Source organism: Felis catus, chromosome D1 (genome assembly GCF_018350175.1).
Source record: "Felis catus isolate Fca126 chromosome D1, F.catus_Fca126_mat1.0, whole genome shotgun sequence".
In the NCBI taxonomy this organism is placed as follows: domain Eukaryota; kingdom Metazoa; phylum Chordata; class Mammalia; order Carnivora; family Felidae; genus Felis; species Felis catus.
In genome coordinates, this window is record NC_058377.1 from 77,979,551 (window position 1) to 78,000,316 (window position 20,766).

At 39.4% G+C, this 20,766-nt stretch overlaps 1 protein-coding gene across 1 annotated transcript; it reads right to left on the minus strand.

The window, feature by feature from the left end:
- Window positions 1-1,833: 1,833 nt before the first annotated feature.
- Window positions 1,834-3,183, minus strand: FANCF (FA complementation group F). The gene has a single exon (XM_004001521.6). The coding sequence runs from the start codon at window positions 3,122-3,124 to the stop codon at window positions 2,045-2,047; it is 1,080 nt and encodes a 359-aa protein (XP_004001570.4). The 5' UTR covers window positions 3,125-3,183; the 3' UTR covers window positions 1,834-2,044.
- Between the last annotated feature and the right edge of the window lie 17,583 nt (window positions 3,184-20,766).

Consider the following 20,766-nt stretch of genomic DNA (forward strand, 5'->3'; position numbering starts at 1 on the left):
GGCTCGAACTCATGGACTGCGAGATCATGACCTGGCTGAAGTTGGACGCTTAACCAACTGCGCCACCCAGGCGCCCCTCCTGTCGCTTATTTTGTGTGCCCTTGAGTATTCTACCTGATCTCTTTCAGCCTATACATTGATTTAAAGAATACAGTCTTGGTGCGAAAATTAAACAAGATTATCTGTGTAATGAACATAACAGAGAGCCTAAAATAAGGTATGGGAAGTATAAAAATGGATTTTAAAATTTTCTTTACTTAGGTCTATGTCCATTTTTATCATTTTAAATAAGAGCTTTCAATGTAGCTGTAGAACTAGGGAAATAAGTTTACAAACTGTCATTCTCTAAAGCTCAGAACTATGGAACTTAGGGTTATGGGTCACAATTAGGAACTACCCCCGTAAAACTTCTCAGGGTTGTTTCCTGAAACAAGACTTTCGCGTAACTGATAAAAGGAATTGCCTTTCTATGGCAAGCAATCTAAAAGATGTGCTATATGGATGAGAGCTAGAAAAAGGAATCGGACCACAGGAAATAAAAACTGGATACTGTTAACTCAGATAATTAAAAAAAAAAAGTGTACATGGTAGGGGAACAGTAGTTTACTCCAGATTCTACTATAGAATTAAAAATTCTACAAGATTACACAACTCCTCATTCTAATTCCATTTCTGAAATTAGAAATTAACTTTCTGAAGCTTCATATGTTTTCCAAGAAAATGTTGCTACCAACTAACTTGGATAGGGACAAAAATTTCTTGATGAATGCAAAGTTATATCCCCCTAACAAAAATTAACAAATTGCTCTTAAACTGAGTGACTGGGAACCACTGTGCCAGCTGTGGAGCATCTGGGTAAACTCATGAAATTAGGTTCCTACAAACACTAGACAAATATTCTAAACTGTCACCAAAGGGCTGCCACCAAGGGAAAAATGAGGAAGTTTAACTATTTTAAGCACTTCATTTAACATGAGGCAACTGTAACACCAAAGTTGTGATTTATTAATCTAGTTGGTGACAGAAGCTGCTCTAAAATCTGGGTCTTCTAATTCATGTTTTGTTTGATTCTTTTACCATCAAATGCTATATTAAACCCATGGGCATATATTCGTATTTACTATACTTTTAGCAAAGTTTTTCCTCATCCTGAAGTCAGCGCTTTAAAGTACTGTTTGGTCTTTGAATTTCAGGGAGTAGTGATTTGCAGAAATGAGAAACAAACTTGAACAACACAATTTCAGTACAGGTTGAGGCTGATTAATTGGTTAGAATATTAAGTTAAAAAGGCCAAAGTCCAGGGTTTAAACTCCAAATAGTCCAGTTAGCTTTTAAAATGAATACATACATACACACACACACACACACACACACACACACACACACCAACACATGTTGTTGGTTAAAGATTAAAGAAAGCTTTTAACTACTTGGGGGGCAGGGGAACCTAAAAAAGTAAGTTATACTGATAGAAAAAAAAGTGTTTTGTCACTTTGAAAACTACATTATCTTTTCAGCATTCGTAGAAATGAGCCTTTAATAAAACTTTTTTTTTAATGCTTATTTTTGAGAGAGAGAGCATGAGAGCACAGAGAGAGACACAGAAGTGGAAGTGGGCTCCAGGCTCTGAGCTGTTAGCACAGAGCACGAGGAGGGGCTCGAACTCAGACAGCAAGGTCATCACCTGAGCTCAAGTCGGAGGCTTAACAGACTGAGCCACCCAGGCGTCCCAGAAGTGAGCCTTCTAATATGCAAACTATTGTTAACCTTATGGCTTTAAGGTACTTGCAATGTCACTCCTCTATCCACAAAATCCATGACAACACGAGGCAGTTACTTTGCACAATTGTAATTGTAAATTATAATTCCGTCTATTACAAATTAGCACCTAAAATACTATTTTGGACACGTGAAAGTACAGATCTGGTGCAAGCACTGGAATTTTAATTTGGTAAACCATACATTCAAGTAATAACAAAACATGGCCCAAAGTGAACTGGGGCCCGGTCTGAGACCTAAAACTTCTTTTTTCCTAAGTGCAGTATCATGACCCACACCCAAGAGCTAACAACAGGTCTGTCCAGATGCTGAGACCACGGACTTGAAAATCTCCATCCTTCGCCTTACAGGACTCCAGGGCAGCTAGAACGTCATCTTTCAGAGGTGGGGGGGCCTGACAGAGGCTTTGAAATTTGCCATACAACTCCTCCCAGGGCACATGTTGGGACTCAGTTCCAATCCAAATGCCTTTCTTAAGGTCGTAGTGCAGATGTCGGGCCCAGTCTGCGAGCAGACCCAGATAGACCCGGGAGAGCTCTGGGTGGCGGCCTGCCACCAAAGTTAAAAGCCCGGCTGGGAGGTTACGGCAAAAGGCGGCCATGGCATCCGACTTCGTCAAAAGCCAACGGACCAGCTCCTGATCCCCGTCTGCGAGTGTTTTGGGGGTTCCCGGTTCCAGCTCCTCTTCTTGGGGCCGGGGAGACGACGGGGGGAGCAACAGCGCGGCCGCTATCACCTTCAGAAAGTTGTTCTGAGGCAAGTGCTCCCACAGGATGCTGAGAAACCGGCTAGGGCCCTCGGCTTCGGCCTTCGGCACCTCTCGCAGACGCGCCAGCAGCAGCTCCGCCTGGGTCTTCAGCACTGAGTCCTCCTCAAGCACCGAGTTCTCTCCGTAGCCGCTGAGGCGCAGCAAGTGGACAGCGGATCGGCGGCGGGCGAGGCGGGCCAGGCTGCCTTGGAGCGTCTCCGGGTCGGCGTCCGGGACGCCAGGGCCCGGAAAGAGCTCCTGCAGCAGGTAGTGATAGGCGGCATCCCCCAGGGCCCGGTTCTCTAGCAGGCGCAAAGACAGCAGGAGGTCACAGCGCTCCAAGGCCTGGAAGTTCGTCAACCCGGGGACTGGAGAGGACCCAGAGCCGCCCTCCAGTCTCCACTGGTTTTGCAACCGCCGTTCCAGAGCCATGCGAATGCAGGCATGGCGTCCAAAGCGCCTATGGACGTGGCGCAGGTAGCGAGCCCACTGCAAGGCCCTGCGCACTGTCGCGGGGTCCCAGGTCCTGACGTGGGTCGTGCGGGAGACCGCCAGCACCTCGGAGAAGCGCTCAAAGTGCTGCAGGAGCGATTCCATGGGGGCGTGCTTACTTCCGCGTTCACCTTGGAGACGCCGACTCTCTGCGTGCCGATTGGGGCGTCTGTGTAAGGATACGCCTCTCTACAATGCTATTGGATAAAGTCCCTGTCGCTATGACAAGGACGTTCATCCGGGTACTTTGACCCTGGGAAATTTAAACTGGAGAAAAGGCCCCGCGGTTTTACTTTTGCCACTAAAGTTAAGGAGGGAGGGGGGGCAAATGTGGGGTGTTCAAAACAGAGTTCTCTGCGTCACGTGCGAGATAGTGTTAGTCGCGAGAGTCTCCATGCTTCTTTCACTTTGGAAATAAGCCCAAGTAGAAATTTCTTGAGCTTGGCCTGAGATGGTCTGTGCTGACGTTTATTGGGTAATGCCAATTAGGTAATGCTGTTAAATATTAAATGAAATCTTTAGTTCAATTCAGCTTAGTAAAAAATGTACTGACCACCAATTAATTAATGCCAGGCACATTCTTAAATTCTGGGCCTTCACATTGTTATTTTGCTATTAGAGCTGAAGCCCAGATTAACTGAAGCAAACAAAAAACTTCAATACTAGTACTTTTAGATTTTTTAAAGGAATTTAAATTTTTATTAGAAAATTGCACTTTTTTTTTGTTTTCGTTATTCCCATGGCAAAATAGCTTAGTTGACTTTCATTTCACACAAATAACTGAGCAAAATGACAGTTAAGACACTATGACAGAAATATATTTGACTAAGATTGTGGGAAGAGAGGGGAGAGGAAGAAGGATTCAATTCTGGAATGTCATCTGGATTATTCACTCATTTATGCATTCAAAAAATACTTGCCAACTTCTAGAGGTTGCATTGTCTAAATATGACAGTTTCTAACTTACTGATGTTGGTGACATAATTCATTTAAGCTGAATTTCTTTACAGTCCTAAAGACACTAGCCAACACTTTTAATTTAAGTAGGCAGAACTGATGTTTCCTTTTCTTTTGTTTTAACAAAAAGGGGAAGAGAAATTTAAGAGGGGGAAGAGTCATGTTTTATTAAGATGAGCATTCCCACACTTTTTTTTTAATGAATAAATAAAGCAGTGGTGCTTATGCTGTTAATTCAGTTTTATTTTTTTGATATTTTTTAGCCCACATTCTTTTGGTCTTGAAGTATTATTTGATTTTATGCCAAGGATACCGTATCCTGAAATTCTTTGGATTGGCTACTAGAAACTTTGAGCCCAGTGTGCAGTCTGCCTTTAGAAAACGTACAGACTTCACTAATTCACTCATTTATTCATGCTTTTATGAAGAGTACTTATTACATCACATCCTGTAAGATACTAAGGATTTAGTGCTAAAGAAAATAAATGTGACCCTTGTCCTGGTGGAGGAGTTCATCTCCTCACTTTTGAGAGTGACATTAAACAAATAGCCTCAAATGTGGTAAGGAAGATATAATGAAGATAGGTCAGCAAGACTTAGGTGATAAGGAGGCCTCTTTAAGAAACTGACTTTTCCAGGGCGCCTGGATGGCTCAGTCGGTTAGGTTACGTTAGGTGTCGACTTTAGCTCAGGTCATGATCTCACAGTTGGTGAGTTGGAGCCCCACATTGGGCTCTGTGCTGACAGCTTGGAGCTGGAGCCTGGAGCCTGCTTCCAATTCTGTGTCTCCCCCTCTCTCTCTGCCCCTCCCCTGCTCGTGCTCTGTCTCTCTCTCAAGGAAAAATAAACATTAAAAATTTTTTTTTAAAGAAACTGGCTTTTCCCTGGGAAGTTCAAAGATGAGTGTTGAGAAAAGTTTTCATGACCAAGGGAACAGTTAAGTTGCAGATACCTGAGATGAGAAAGTCAATCCATTCAAGAAGGTGAGACATCTTCTACTCAGGATGGGGTGAGACCTTATGGCAAGAATGGTTCATAACTTTTCCAGCTTCCTATCTTTCCACTTACCTCTATAAAATGCTACTTTAGGGGCATCTTGTTGGCTCAGTTGGTTAAGCTTCCAACACTTGATCTTGGCTCAGGTCATGATCTCATAAGTTCATGAATGCGAACCCCGTGTCTGCTCTGCACTGACAGCGTGAAGCCTGCTTGGGATTCTCTCTCTTCTTCTCTCTCTGCCCTTCCCTGCCTGTGCATGTGCTCTCTCTCTGTCTCTCTCTCTCCCTCAAAATAAATAAATAAATAAACATTTTTTAAAAAGCTATTTTATTTTAAATCCTTACTTGAGCATTATAATGCATAAATGTATGCATATTTCACATTAGCCCATTTTCCTTTTTTTTTTATATGTTTACTTATTTTTAAGAGAGAGAAAGACAGAGTGTGAACAGAGGAGGGGCAGAGAGAGAGGGAGACACAGAATCCAAAGCAGGCTCCAGGCTCTGAGCTGTCAGCACAAAGCCCAATGGCTGGGAGAGGGGGGCAGGGTGCAGTGCGGTGCTGGAACTCATTCAGGTGCCCCAGCCTATTTTCCTTAAACAATGTCTGTGAAGTTTTCCCCCTTAGAAGAAAAAAAAGAAAAGCCTAGGGTTTAGAGCTTCTCCTCAGTGTTCCATTTAATTCAATAACATTCAATGAGCATTTATTAAGCTTCTACTCTATGTAAAGTGTTAGAGATTGAAAGATAATTATGACAGGGCTTTCACATCAAGAAATCTGCAATCTTGGGGCACCTGGGTGGCTCACTCAGTTAAGCATCTGACTCTTGATTTTGGCTCAGGTCATGATCTCACAGTTTGTGAGTTTGAGCCCCGCATTGGAGCCTTCTGAGGCTTCTCTCTCTCTCTCTGTCCCTTGACCCTCACCTCTCTCTCAAAAATAAATAAATAAGCTTTAAAAAAAGGTGTCTAACAATCTTGAAGCAGGGGTGGGGAGGGGCACAAAAATACTTAACTGTAATGCAAATTGGTTGTTATATGTTTTAAAAACTGTAAGAATGATTCTATGAGAGACCAGCTGTAATCTGGAGAGTTCTACAGGAGCTTTATAAAGGACAAGTACTTTATTTAGGCCTTAAACTGAGCAATCAGGGAATAAAGGAAGATTGAAACGAGAGGAATAACACAGTAAAACATATAATGACGTGACAGTCCCATGTACCATATGGACTACACGTACCAGGAGCAATCTCCCATTTCTTGGTTATGATCCCTAAATTCCTGGGAGACAGTAAATTAAGACAGTGAATGGAAGGCTGACAGCTCAGAGCCTGGAGCCTGTGTCTCCCTTGCTCTCTGCCCCTCCCCCGCTCATGTCTGTCTCTCAAAAATAAATAAACATTAGGGGCGCCTGGGTGGCGCAGTCGGTTAAGCGTCCGACTTCAGCCAGGTCACGATCTCGTGGTCCGTGTGTTCGAGCCCCGAGTCAGGCTCTGGGCTGATGGCTCAGAGCCTGGAGCCTGTTTCTGATTCTGTGTCTCCCTCTCTCTCTGCCCCTCCCCTGTTCATGCTCTGTCTCTCTCTGTCCCAAAAATAAAATAAACGTTGAAAAAAAAATTTTTTTAAATAATAATAAACAAATAAACATTAGAAAATTAAAAAAAAAGTGAACGGAAGGCCAAATTTCAGGAGATTTTTGTTAAAATATGATAATTATTCAAACCATGGCTGTTAAGCAAAGGTTAAGGCTTTTCCAAAAAAAAAAGGCTTTTACAAAATACATACCTCATAGGGTCCTGATGAAGAACAAATGAGATAATAAATGTAAAATGCCATACTTGATATTGTGACTGTCTTTCAATAACCATGCTGTCATCAGTCCCACCCACTTTGAAAGATAACAATGCAATTGGGGATACTGACTCAGCTCAGCCCAAGGGATAGTACCTGGGAATTTTGAGCGAACCATTTTAATCCACCCCGCTCTTAATTCAGTAATTAATTTAGGAACCCAGTCTTTTATTTATTTTTTTAAGTGTTTTTGTTTTTGTTTTTGAAAGAGACAGACAGACACAGCACGAGTGGGGCAGGGGCAGAGAGAGAGGGAGACAGAATCTGAAGCAGGCACTGAACTGTCAGCGTGGAGCCCTAAGTGGGTACACAAGCGGAGTATCAGTCATGCTTAAGAGCTAGTTTCTGTCTTCCTCTTGATATTGTTATACGTTTATATGAAGTCCACAGCTGCCGCAGCCATCTCCTTCCCCAGAGCCAAGAGAATCTCAGAATCACAAAGAATCCATTGAATTAAGACAACCCTCAAACTAACCCTGTTTAGGATTATGGCCCGATATATTCCCAGTTGTGGTGGGTGTGTGTCTTATTTGTTTGGCTGATAGTGGGTTTTCTTGCGTGTGTATGCCAGTTTCAGTTTCATTTTTGTCACTTTCAGCTAAATGCACCCGACTAGTACAAGCCCTTTAGAGCACTGTACGGCACTTGTAAACAATAAGCATTGGCTGTTGTTGTTGTTGTTGTTATTATATAAGCCTCCAAAGCGTACATTTTCTCACATCTGCTCTAAATTCCACTCCTCCCAAATATAAAAGAGCAGCCACCAACATCGTTATGGGTGATGGTGAAGAAAATTTTATTGAAGAAAGATGCAGCTTGCTGCTGAAGTATTTACTCATGGTCCTGCGAGTTTTCTAATACACTCTTGTTCAATGGACTATAAAGACTAGAGAAATCAAATTGATTTTATTCTCTAGGTTAGGTCTAAATTTCTGATTATTTTAAGATATACAATCAGCCGGAAATTATAGGACACTATCCATCTGAGAGACCACCGGAAACAAAACATGCTGGTATCCCTTTATTCTACTCTGAACAATGTCATAGTCACATATCACTACATTAATTTCAGCTACCTGGTTGTTGAAATAATATCTTTCTATATGAACAAGCAGACCTGGACTCCCCATCTTCAGGCAAGGTGGACACAGAGGGTTTTCCTTTCATCCAGGAATGCCTTCGTGAAAGGAAAGTGTTTTGACTTTTTTATAGTCCCTCTGAGAGCAAATATTATGGGCAATGATAACACCGGATCCTGACTCCATTACCTCATTCAAAACAGGGGTAAGAATAGGTCTGTCTGTATTCTTCAGTAACAACAATGAATAACAAGCTGGTACACCTTTTAAAGAATTTTATTATTGAAATATAGTTGACATATAAGTTATATTAGTTTCAGATGTGCAGCATAGAGATCTGACAATTCCGTACATTAAGCAGCGCTCACCACAATAAGTATAGTTACCATCTGTCAAGTTGGCACAACTTTTGAAGACAGATTTCTCATAAAAACTTTGCAGACACTTTCGGATTTTTTTTTGTTTTTTGCAACAATGCAATCTATCTTTCTGAGAAACTCGTCATGGGAAAGGGGCCCAGGAAGTTAGTGGAAGAGTTCCAGATGTCCAAGAAGGACAGGGCATAGGGGAAGAAGGGATTAAAGGTGAGACTCTCCATGTAGGCACAGGTGTAGATGTCCACCCCAAATCTCTGTTTTTACAAATTTGAGACACTCCTTTCCATTTGCAACTATATGTGGCTTTAAGTGGTCTTTTAGTAGCAGAAAGGCTGCTCTAACAATGCACATATATTCTGAAAATCAGAGCTTTCACGAAAACTTTTAAATTCTTGGTATTAGAAATTTTTGGATTCAAAATTCATTTGCAACATTATTGATAAGGTTTAACATTATGTTGCCTTTATAAGGAAAGAAGAGCTTTTCTTTTAAATATAATCTCATTTCTTGGGGCACCTGGGTGGCTCAGTCGGTTAGACGTCTGACTTCAGCTCAGGTCATGATCTAGCGCTCTGTGTGTTTCGAGCCCTGCCCCGCGTCGGGCCCTGTGCTGACAGCTTGGAGCCTGGAGCCTGCTTTGGATTCTGTGTCTCCTTCTCTCTGTGCCCCTCCCCTGCTCATGCTCTGTCTCTCTCATTCTCAAAAATGAATAAATGTTAAAAAAATTTAAATATAATCTCATTTCTTGTAAATTTTAATTGGCACAAAAATGGTTGTATCTGTTTTATTAACAATATTTCTAGTCAATGGTGACTCTCAATGATGATCAAGAATTGTGATGGACCATACCAAACATAAAACTAGTATCTATAAAAAATCATGGACTCAAGAATTTCCCTCTAAAAAATCTCAGCGTTTCAAATGTCGTTAAGAAGTTGATTATAAATATAATATGTAGATTCATCTCTATTCATACTAGCATAACAGGAAAGTGCAAAAAAAAAAGTTTTTTTCACCATGGTTCCCAACTCTTTGTTGACTGCCAGGTACCACCATGTGAGAAGTGTGGAAAATACTGCTCTAACATAGGCATTAGCACAGCTAAGGAAAGGGGAAAAAATAAAGGGCATTGCAATTCAAATTAGCCTGCCTGAGGTTTTTATAAATATGATGAGGCAGAAAGTTAGGTGGTTAATTATTCTCTTTTTGTACCTCCCATTTTATTCCAACCATTTTCTCCCTTCTCTCCCCTGCTCTGCACAGAGGACTGGCCTCATCCTTGACTGTGTCCATCTCTTCTCTTACCCTCTTGCATGCTGCTGAATTAACCAGCCAGAGGCATTAGCAAGCAATCAGAAGGAGGAGAGAGTTGTAGGGTTTTTCTTTCTCTGCTCTCAGCTAAGACCTCAGGATTCTTGTTCCTTCCTCTAAAAGTTCTATCAGGCCCCCTTGAGCTTTTGATAGCAACTATTACTCCCTGCAGTCCTGGGGACTTCCTGCTGTTGCTAACCCTGGATACCTTAACACACCTATTGATTTCCTTAACCTTGGCCATACCTCTGTAAATATTGCTCTGCTAAATTATTTTCAAAATCCCTGCTGACTGAGCCTATTTCCTGCCAAGACCTTGACACAGTTATTTGAATTCTCAGCCATTCCTATAATTAACACAAGTCTGTGAGTCATAATATTATCAATCAGTATATGTTTAGGGAATGCTGGGTAGTCTAGTACAATGATTCCCAAATACCTTTCACTGCCATACACTGCTGCCAATCTATTACAAAGTCATCATTATTACAGTGATACATGAAAGATAGACGACAGCACAATGTGAAATGTTTTCATAAACATAATTAATTTAAGCAAAGGGAAAAAAGCATTTCTTTATAAAGCCATGGTGATATTAAATGGTAATTTTGTGTTTTCATTATTTGGAAAAATGAGAGTCTGCAAGTATTATCTTAGATGCCTGCTTTAAAATACCTATGTGTTTGGGGCGCCTGGGTGGCTCAGTCGGTTAAGTGTCTGACTTCAGCTCAGGTCATGATCTCTCGGTTCGTGGGTTCGAGCCCTGGATAGGGCTCTGTACTGACAGTGTGGAGTCTGCTTGGGATTCTCTCTCTCTCTCTCTCTCTCTCTCTCTGCCCGTACCCCACTTGCACACTCACTGTCTCTCTCTAAATAAATAAATCAGTGTAAAAAAAGAATATATATGTGTGTGTATAGATATATGTTTCTATCTAGATATATAGATAGCTTATAAATCTATGAAATCCACAACTCTGAAAATCTCCTGTCTACTGTAGAAGTGTTTATGAAGTCCTTGGAAGATTGTACTAACAGGGTCTGTGCTCAATTGGCAGTCAAATCCTACTGACAACTCTGGAGCACAAGAATGACATGATTACTAGATTACTAGATTACTAGAATGCAATGTAGAGAATTGGTTGTAGCCAGCTGGGGAAAATGGCTAGAATGGAGGTCCAGTAGGAAAATATTGCAATAGTTGAAGTGCATAAAATGACAGTTTCATTAAGGGAGTAGCAGAGGAAACATTAAGGACGGGTGGGTAGAAGTTGTGGTAAATTGATAGGAAAATTCTTTGTGAATGAGAATCAATATCTTAATGGAGAGGAGAATCAAAATTACCTAGCATATTCTCTTTAAGTGATTGGTGAAATCTCTTTGTTTTTAATTTTTTTTAATGTTTATTTATTTTTGAAAGAGAGAGAAAGAGACACAGAGTGCAAGTGGGGGAGGGGCAGGGAGAGAAGGAGACACAGAATCCGAAGCAGGCTCTAGGCTCAGAGCTGTCACAACCCAAGCGAAGTAGGTTGTTTCACCACCTGAGCCACCCAGGCGCCCCTGGTGAAGTCTCTTTACCTTTGGAATGGAATGCTTGGATTGGTATTGATTTTGATTCATAGCAGTATTTGGGAAAAAGAAAAAAAAAAGCTCATAGCGAAACATGGCTAAGTAGACATTTTAATGAATTTGTTTAATCCCAGACTACTGTCATCCCTTACCCTCTTTAGGGTCCTCTGGATTAGCATGTTAGATAGTAGAACAAATAATTTGTGGATCGTATGCTAACTTGAGAAGACATCTTGCCTGCATGAGGATTGAGTTATTAAAAATATGGATTGAATTATGCAAAGGGAAGAATTTAAGCAAGAATCTCTCCAGTTCCTTAAATAATCTCAGATTCAATTCCCAGAATCTGAGCATTTAAATTGATACCTCTTGGATTGCTGATTTTCAGAAACTATTTAAATACTTGAATTAATCACACTTGAAGAAGCTGTTCTGACTTTTATCATTTTTATGTATTTTCCACTGCTTGGCACATGTTTTTTTTTTTTTAATTCTATATAAAAAGGACAATGATGAAATTCATGTTGACATTAATAGAATATATTATATATAGTTTTATCACTATATATCAATGCACAGATTAACACCTTTCTCTATTTATATGTGTGTATTTGTACAGAAGTAAATGACATGAAATTTCTGATAAGACACTGGAACTAAATAATTGAACTACACTTATTTTTAAGATTTCATTTTTCTTTCACAGTTGGTGTTTTTTTTTTCTTTTTTCCTAACGTTCATACCAGAAAGAAAAAAATAAGATGAATCAGTTTCTCTCTTTACCTTTGAATTAGGAGTTTGATTTCCATGGAGGAGAGCTCTGTAATAATGTCTGGATGCCTTTATTTTTATCCCACAGTTATCAGTATATTGCTATATAACTACCTGCCAGGAAGGGCTTTTTTTTTTTTTCTGGTTCAATAACTTTTTAAGTGTCTGTTGTTCCCATTTTCAAGTCTCCAAAAACTTTTATGTGAATTCTTTCAGCACATTTTTTTCATTATTTCCCAACCTTCTTTTTTTTCTGGATGGCTGAAGTTTCCAGACATATAACCTGAAATGTCCTGAGAGAATTAATATATAAAAAAATAAAACTAAGGAAATGGAAAGCAAAGTATGCATGTATAATACATGTATATAGATACGTCAATTCATTTCAAATTTTCCTTGAAAAAGCAATAGATGAATCTAATTTTCCTTATTAATATTCTCTTACAAAATAGCAAATATGGTAGAAAAGTTCTCGAGAAGCTTTCTTGTTTTTAATAACTTCCAGACCTAATCTTAGTTCTTAGATTGGGCTAGTCTGTTAATATCATTAATGTCAAGAAGTGTTTTCCCCAAAGATTCCTAACATTGCAAAATAAACGGACCGAAATAAGCCAAATAAGTGATTAAAACAAAATTCACGGTATCACAGAGACATTTTATTGGAATGTAAAAATTCTTTCTGGTAATGTTTTTATCAGTAAGTTACAGAATTTTAAATATAAAGGGAGGCTTTAAAGGGAATATTTCACTGTCAGATGTGAGGGAAACACTGCATTTGAGGGGAGGGAGAGATGTTTGAAGCAAAAGTGCCATAGTTAATATTTCTTTTTCCTTTATTCTTTTGAGTGGGATAATGAAAGTTGTAACTTTCTACCTACCAGTTTGTGTGTCTTTACTTTAGCTGACCTAGCGAGTAAAAGCCCCTATTTCTTGTTATCTTAGAATATGATGAGTCTTCACCTTCCTCTAGTTGATATATTTTGGTATTCATCTGTTTTATTGATGCTGGACATGAGGAGGAGATACATACAACTGAGCAATATCTCTTTTTCCAGGATGTTCATAGTACCTGGATCCATTTAAAAACATTTCAGTTTTCCTTGGACATCTCAGAAGATGCCAAGAGTTCAGAACAAGAAAAAATTATTGAGGGAATTGTAAGGTAGAAGGAAAAAAAGCAGTTATAATAATAAAGGCAAGATTTTAAAAAGGTATGTAGCAAGTTAAATTTGACTGTATAATGGGAAACACTGAGAAAATTGTTTTTCAGAGAGATATGTGCCAAATGATGTTATTGAGATATTACAAAGTTAGGGATATTACAATCAACAATATAATTTTAAGCAAATTTGAAAATGTCAGATTTTATAGTAAGAAGCTTTGTGTATTAAAAAATGTATTTTTTTAAGTATGTCAACCTAAATAAAGAGGTAAACTGAGGCAATGTCAAATTACCAGAAATTGAGTCTATTTGGGAATAGCAATTTGAGAAATGCATACTGTAGCAAGCTACATATGAGTGAGTCCATTGAGGGTTTGGGGTGGGCTGCGTTTATGGTCCAGAAGTGCAAAGAGTGAGGAGTTCACCCCCAATCCAAGCTGCAAGCTCATGGGCTTGAGGATGGAGAGGGATTCTTAGCAGATGTTAGCTGGTTAAGAGATGTATCTCTCTCTTCTGTAAACCAGGTGTTTATGGGAAATCAGTTTCTCCAGATCTTAAGTTCGGTTCTTCTGAGGGTGCATTCATGAGATTCTCTATTTCCTATTTCCTGGGTTCTGTTGTAGATTGAAATCCTTTCACCAGTGTAACGTTCCTAACTTTTCCTAGTTCAAATAGAATTTTCTGCTCTTGGGGTTCTTGGTTGTAAAAATATAAAATGCGTTTGGTTTTATTCATTTAACTGAGAAAAAAACAATTTCGTATTTTTATCCTCTGCCCAACCAGGAGAATATCAATTAATATCTGCAATTGTGTATAATGAAAAATGATTAAAGTGAACACTGTTCTCCTCTAGGTTTGCAATGTGGAAATTTTAATTAGTTTTCTTTTTCTCTCTCTCTCTTTTTTTTTTTACAGATTTTAGTAAAAAGGAAAAAATAACTTACTTTAAACAAGATGACTGAATATCTCTACAGTGTGGATTATGATGAATTTACCTTTCATTGCCTATATTAGCTGCCAGATTTTCCCTTACTTTCCTCTGATTTTTCAAACTTAAAGTACACTGAAGCTAGCGCTCAAGTTCCAGCAGTTCAAGCATTTTCAACTTAAAACAAAAATTTTTTTAATGTTTATTATTTGAGAGACATAGAGAGAGAGCATGAGCAGGGGAGAGGCAGAGAGAGGCAGACACAGAATCCGAAGTAGGCTCCAGGCTCTGAGTTGTCAGCACAGAACCATAGGCGGGGCTCAACCATGAGATCGACCTGAGTGGAAGTCAGAGGCTCAACCAACTGAGCCACCCAGGCGCCCTGCATTTTCAACTTTAAATCCATCTATGTGTTCTTGAATTTTGTAATCTCATTAGGTATATAGGCAAGGAGCATGATCTATGAATATTAATCTGACAACTAAATGACAGGAAATTGGAAGGACACCCCGCGCCCATCGTTAAAGGAAATGGACCACTGGAACTACAAAATAAAACTCTATTTTGAGAAAGGTGGAGTGTTTTGGAAACAGAATCATAAGACCTTTGACTATAATAAATTGTTTTTATATGGCTTGTTTTTTAGAAGGTAATCCAGAAATCAAAAACCTCCTTCACACACCAGTCATGTCAGCGGCTTAATGAAGTAGAATTAGCACACTGCCAAGTTTGTTTTCTATTTCTGAACTTTCCTCCCTCCCTTCTTCCTCCTCCCTCCCTCCCTTTCTTCCTTCCTTCCTTCCATTCTTTTTATCTTTCTTTTTTGTTTTTTGTTTTTTTTTTGTCTTTCTGTTCACTCCTTTTTTTTTTTTTTTAAATATATATGGTCAGAATAAGACTCAACAGCTTTGCAGGATACAAAGCCCTAAGAAGAAGGGAGCTAATATTATTTTGTGCGTATAACAGCTGAAAAAGTAGCAAGAAATATATGCAGGCTTTATTTTATGATGTTTTCTTTAAAAATATGCACCTTACCTCTAATCTGACTAAAGTAGTTTCATTTCTATTCCAGAACAGTCTTGTTTTTTCTTTTCTCAACCATGTTGGGACTAATGATTCTTGCATCTGGAACCATTGTCTTCCCTTCTGCTTTACATGAGTCTCTTACTTCCACGCTACAAAACCTAAGTCAAGTCTTACCTTTTTTATGAGTCTTTCCTGATAACCCCAGCTGAAAGTAATCTGTTTCACGTCCAGATTCCAATAACGCTTGTGGCTGGACTGTTAATTTGTCATTTACTATTTACTGCCTTTTACTACAAGTTAGGTTCTTTTTATGACGCACACAGCATAATAGTTTAATGACATGAACCTACTGGATCCGTCACCAAGCTAGGTATATTGCTACTATGAGATCCAATAGTCCAGGTTCATTGTGCAGGGTCTCTCCTCCATAAAAATGGCAAGAATACACAAGTTAATTACATTTTCAAGTGGATATGTGCATCTTAGGTCTGACTTCACATTTTTTAATGGGATGGCTGTGTTCTTAAGGGTATTTTTAAAGTCCACAATACTTTTTACAGTAACTTACAGGATACAGGAATGCAAGATGATGGACTGGAAAGGATATTTGTCTTCTTAGATGGTAAGACTTCTTTTCAACAGACGTTGAACTTCTAGAGGGGAGGGACTAAGGCTTTGAACTTTCGGTTCTTCGAATAATCACTGTTACATAGTTGGTGGTTAGTAAGTGTTGAGCTCAACCAAAGCTTGGAATCAGACAGACCTGGGATTAATACCAGTGTTGCTTTTAAGTTTTACCTTGGACAACTTACTTAACTTTTCTGAGCCTGTTCCTTCATCCATAAAGAAGACATAATAATATTTGTTGTGAAGACTCCGTGAAATCATGTTTGCAAGGCATGTAGCACAGTTACTAGTACATCATCATGTACAATTCATATTAGAGAGTTCTTTTTCTCATTAAGGATAGATAGACAATAGAGATGTTAATTGGCAGACAGGAGATTGAGAAGGGTATTCTAGCTACGAGGACTGGCAATATGAAAAAATCAGGTGAGCAAGATGCATCTGAAAAATAGTTTATTCATTTTTTCAACTAATACTTTTTGATTCCGTATCACGTACTCTATTATGTGCTAGAGATATGCTAATGAATACAATAGAGCCTGCATCAGCAGACCCAGTCTAAGAGAGAAGAAAACTTCAAATAGTCAACAGTCATAGTTGTGATTGGGTTACTGGGTCTGGCAGTTTTAAATAGGGTCCTAGCGGGGTGCCAGGGTGACTCAGTTGGTTAAGTGCCTGATTCTTGATTCTGGCTCAGGTCAGATCTCAAGGTTTGTGAGTTTTAGCCCCGCATCAGGCTGTGCTCTGACAGCACTGAACCTGTTTGGGATTTTCCCTCTCCCTCTCTTTCTGCCCTTCCTCTGCTCGCACTCTTTCTCTCTCTCTGTTGAAATAAAGAAATAAACATTTAAAAAATAATAATAAAAATTGGGGCGCCTGGGTGGCTCAGTAGGTTAAGCGTCCCACTTCGGCTCCTGTCATGATATCGCCGTTTGTGAGTTCGAGCCCCGAGTCGGGCTCTGTGCTGACAGCTCGGAGCCTGGAACCTGCTCCGGATTCTGTGTCTCTCCATCTGCCAGCCCCTCCCCTGCTCATGCTCCGTGTCTCTCTGTCTCTCAGTAATACATAAACGTTAAAAAATAAATTAAAATAAGTAAATAAATAAATAAATAAATAAATAAATAAACAGGGTAACAGAAATAGTTGACACTCCTCCTATTGAAAGGATAGACTAACATTGCACAACAGAAGGCATGCTACAGGACTCCTGAGGCTAGATCCGAAAAGGGCCTGCGGCTTCCATGGTTCTCTCAGACTGCCTGCTCTCAGGACATTCCTCCAGCAACACTCTCTCTAGGAATCTGGCCACCCTGCTGTGAGAAGGCCAATTCACATGAAGAAGCCTTCTGTTATCCAAGCCCAGACACCAGATGTGTGAGTGGCAAAGTCTGCAGATTATTCCAGTTCCTAACTGAGTTTCCCACCTGAGATGTTTTGTGACAGAGATAAGCCGTCCTGCACTGCTCTGTTTGCTATTTCCCGTAGAGTTTGTAAGCAAAACTATGTGGTAGCTGTTTTCCATTGCTAAATCTGGGGTGCTTTGTTGCACAGCAGTAGAAACTAGAGCACGAGGGGATACCTGGGTGAAGGTGCTGAATTCAAAAACGAAGTGAAAGACTATGAGGTCATTATCACTTAATGGTTCGCTACTATTTTTAAATTCCTCCAGTCGGAATTATTTAAATACTTTTCTTCCTAGGTAAGTGTAAAATAACTTGTAAAGTAACTCATAGGTCCAAGTGATGGGAAATAAATAATAAATAATATAAAACTTACCGCTTTTTTCCTGATAAAAAGAGACATTCCTTCCTATTGTGTAGTGTCTACCTGGATCTTTATTACGAAACTAAAAGACCATAAAGAGTTAAATGGTTAACTATACTATTGCTCATGGTTAGAAACACAATTTTCATTAGAGAAAAAAATATACTGTGTGATGCTTACATCTGAATTGATAACCAACTCTGTTAGAAAATTAATTGAAAGCTTGAGTTATACTCTTAAGGGTCCAAACTTCTGTTTTTTAAGTTTATTTATTTTGAGAGAGAGAGAGAGAGAGAGTCAGGGAGGGGCAGAGAGAAAGGGAGAGAGAGTATCCCAAGCAGGCTCTGTGCCACCAGCACAGAACCTGATGTGGGGCTTGAACTCACCAACCATGAGACCATGACCTGAGCCGAAACCAAGAGTCAGACACTTAACCGACTGAGTCACTCAGGCACCCCAAGGGTCCAAACTTCTTAATATTGTATCCAACACTATCTAAAATCTGGTCAGAGCCTCATCCCCTGTACTAGCCTCTATGATCTGAATGCCTAGGCTCTCCAGACTGCCTCTCATTCCCTGAAGACTGGACATGTTCACACCTCCGCTCCTGGGCTCACCTCCCCTAAGGTACCATCTAAGGAAGGGTCACCCCACCTTGCCACCTGCCCTGATTCTCAGGGACATGCTGACTCTGCATCACTTTGTTCTTCTGTGGATGGCCTTTTGTACTGATATTTAACATTTATCTCATTTTGCGTTAGGCTAATTCTTCATGCCTGTTTCCTCCACCAATGGAAGATATTTCAAGGGAAAGACTGTGTCTAATTCATCTTTATATTCCCACAGGATCTATCTTCGGTACTTAATAAAGATTTCCTAAATGATAAAAAAAAATACAGAACACACTCTGAGGTGAGTGTGCAACATGGCAAGAAGCATTCCAAAAACACTATCAGGGTCTCCATCTATTCTTTAATTCCAAAATTTGTTCAAAGAACTTGAAAAACAAGAGCAACAAAAAATTCCTGTACTTTGTTGAAATCATAAATTCCAAATAGTAGAAATTGCCAGTTTGTTTTGGAAAAAATTAGTGTCTCTATTGATGAAGACATCTGTCTGTATAATTCCCATACATAATTTAGTTCTACTTATAAACTCTGTCTCAATGAAAAAAATTAATGTATGGTTTGGCAGGCCTCATACATGCCTCATCTGCTGGAAAAAAACAAATTAAACCAAAGCATAAAATGTAAGTAGTATTCTTTCTTGATACAGAGCTTAGCTTTATTCCCTTACCTTCTATGTGCGTAGCACAAATATTTAGGGTTAAATATTAAATTTTAATTAGCAAGATTAGTGCAATGAATAAGGGTGAGTATATGAGATTTTTAAAGTTATTTAATAATTCTGAGGAAGAGTGTTAAATAAAGTTTTTTGTTGATAGTATGTTTTTGTATTTTCTGTGCCTCTTGGATCGTACTTTATCCCTGTTATTTCATAGAAATATTATTTAATAAAAAGTAAAAATATCTTTACATGGCGTCATATTGTCTGACTAAAACTGCAGACCAACATTATTCATGAACAAGGAACAAAAAGTATTTCTAAACGAATTGGAAATTTCTTATTTCAATCACAATCATAATTTCTACAAACCTTACACCAGAGCGTATCCTCGTTTGTTGATGTGTCTTCTGATTCTTGCCTTAGAATTCCGGTCTTCAACTTGGCCACATTTCCTGAAACTTGAAGCTTTCCCTAGTCTCCTTATGAGTTACAGCAACATATGTCATTAATGAAGGGAGTTGGGTAACCTCCCTGCTCTTGTTCTTAATTCAGCACATGACAGACACCAACCATCAATTAGGGAGATCTGCCTTAGGCACAGAACGTTGAAAATAAGTATCTGATGAAGCAAAGAGGATGATCTAAGAAAAAGAAAAAAAAAATAGAACAGGACTGGGTAAAGGAGAAATTGAATGAATGCGAAGAGTATGTCCATGTGTTGGAGAAGAAAAACAATGTGTAATCCAGGTAAACTCTAAAGAATTATGGGAAATTAAAAAATAAAAACAAAATCACTGAGAAGTAAATCCTATGCTTCAACGAATCCACAACCAAGTGGTAAAGCAATATGAACAAATGAAAATCATCCCCATACTTTATTCACAAGCTACAAGATATATGAGCTAAAGAAAATTGCTGACAGTGGAAATAGTCAAAGGTAGTTCAAGTTGCGGTGGATATCACACAGAAGTATTGCTTATTACTTTCCCACTGGTCGTGTCTGTCATGACTGTGTGTATGTCACTTATAACACCTATGTTTGTACTCTGTGCTGGATATTTTCATTTTTACTCTCTTAAAATTTTAATATTTTTCACTCTTCTTTAGTTTTCTCTTTCACATAGTATTTTGAGATAACTTTCAAAAATTTATGAGCACAGGGAAGAATGACTACTCTATTTCTATAGCAAGGAGATAGTGGGAAGGAAGGAATATTCTCAGAGAGAAGAACAATGAAGCAGGAAGAATCCAGTGACCCTGTAAGAGGGGAAGAACTCTGGAAATGTGAATAAGGTGAAGAAAGGGCAGTAGGATAAAAACAGAGTTCTCCATCTCTTCCTTCTTATTTTATAAATTTAAAGATTCTTTTCATGGCAGGACACATCAAAACATAGTGACCCTAGGAGTTGAAAGTCAGAACTCTTTGTTACAGCTCCAGATGAGAGAAGGGTGCCAGGCAGAGTCATGTAAAGTATTGCATCCTGGAACGGGGTAACAGCAAACAGGAGCTGTAGGGGACAGCTTTTATATGGCAAGCTCAGTGGGTTTACACAGTTTTTCGAGTTCCCTGTGGACTGAATCATTTGAATAGCTTTGCAGACGTAGGGCAAAGGGGCTCCCCCAGTTGTTGATACCTGGCTTCAGGAAAATTAGAGTGATTGTGGGTAAATAGCTCCTTGTCACCTCTTTCTCCTGTGGTGCTTAAGTTTATGTATCAGCCTGACTAGGCACAAATATTGGTCTACTGACTTCCCTAGTGTGGGTGGGCCTCATCTAATCAGTTGAAGGCCTGGTAGGCTAAAAAGACTGACTCTCCGTTGAGTGAGAGGCAATGCTTGACTAATTTTGAACCAGAACATGGCCTTTTTTCCCACCTTCAGGCTCAGACTGAAACACTGGCCCTTCCTCCGTCTTAAGCCTTCTGGCCTTCAGACTGGAACTACATCAGCTCTCCTGAGTCTTCAGCTTGTCAACTCACCCTGCAGATCTTGGGACTTGCTAAACACAAGAGCCAATTTCTTATAATAATCTCTTTTGGTTTCT

What these genes read in the sequence shown, in the direction of transcription:
- FANCF (XM_004001521.6), bottom strand. Translation starts at nt 3,124, where the DNA reads ATGGAATCGCTCCTGCAGCACTTTGAGCGCTTCTCCGAGGTGCTGGCG.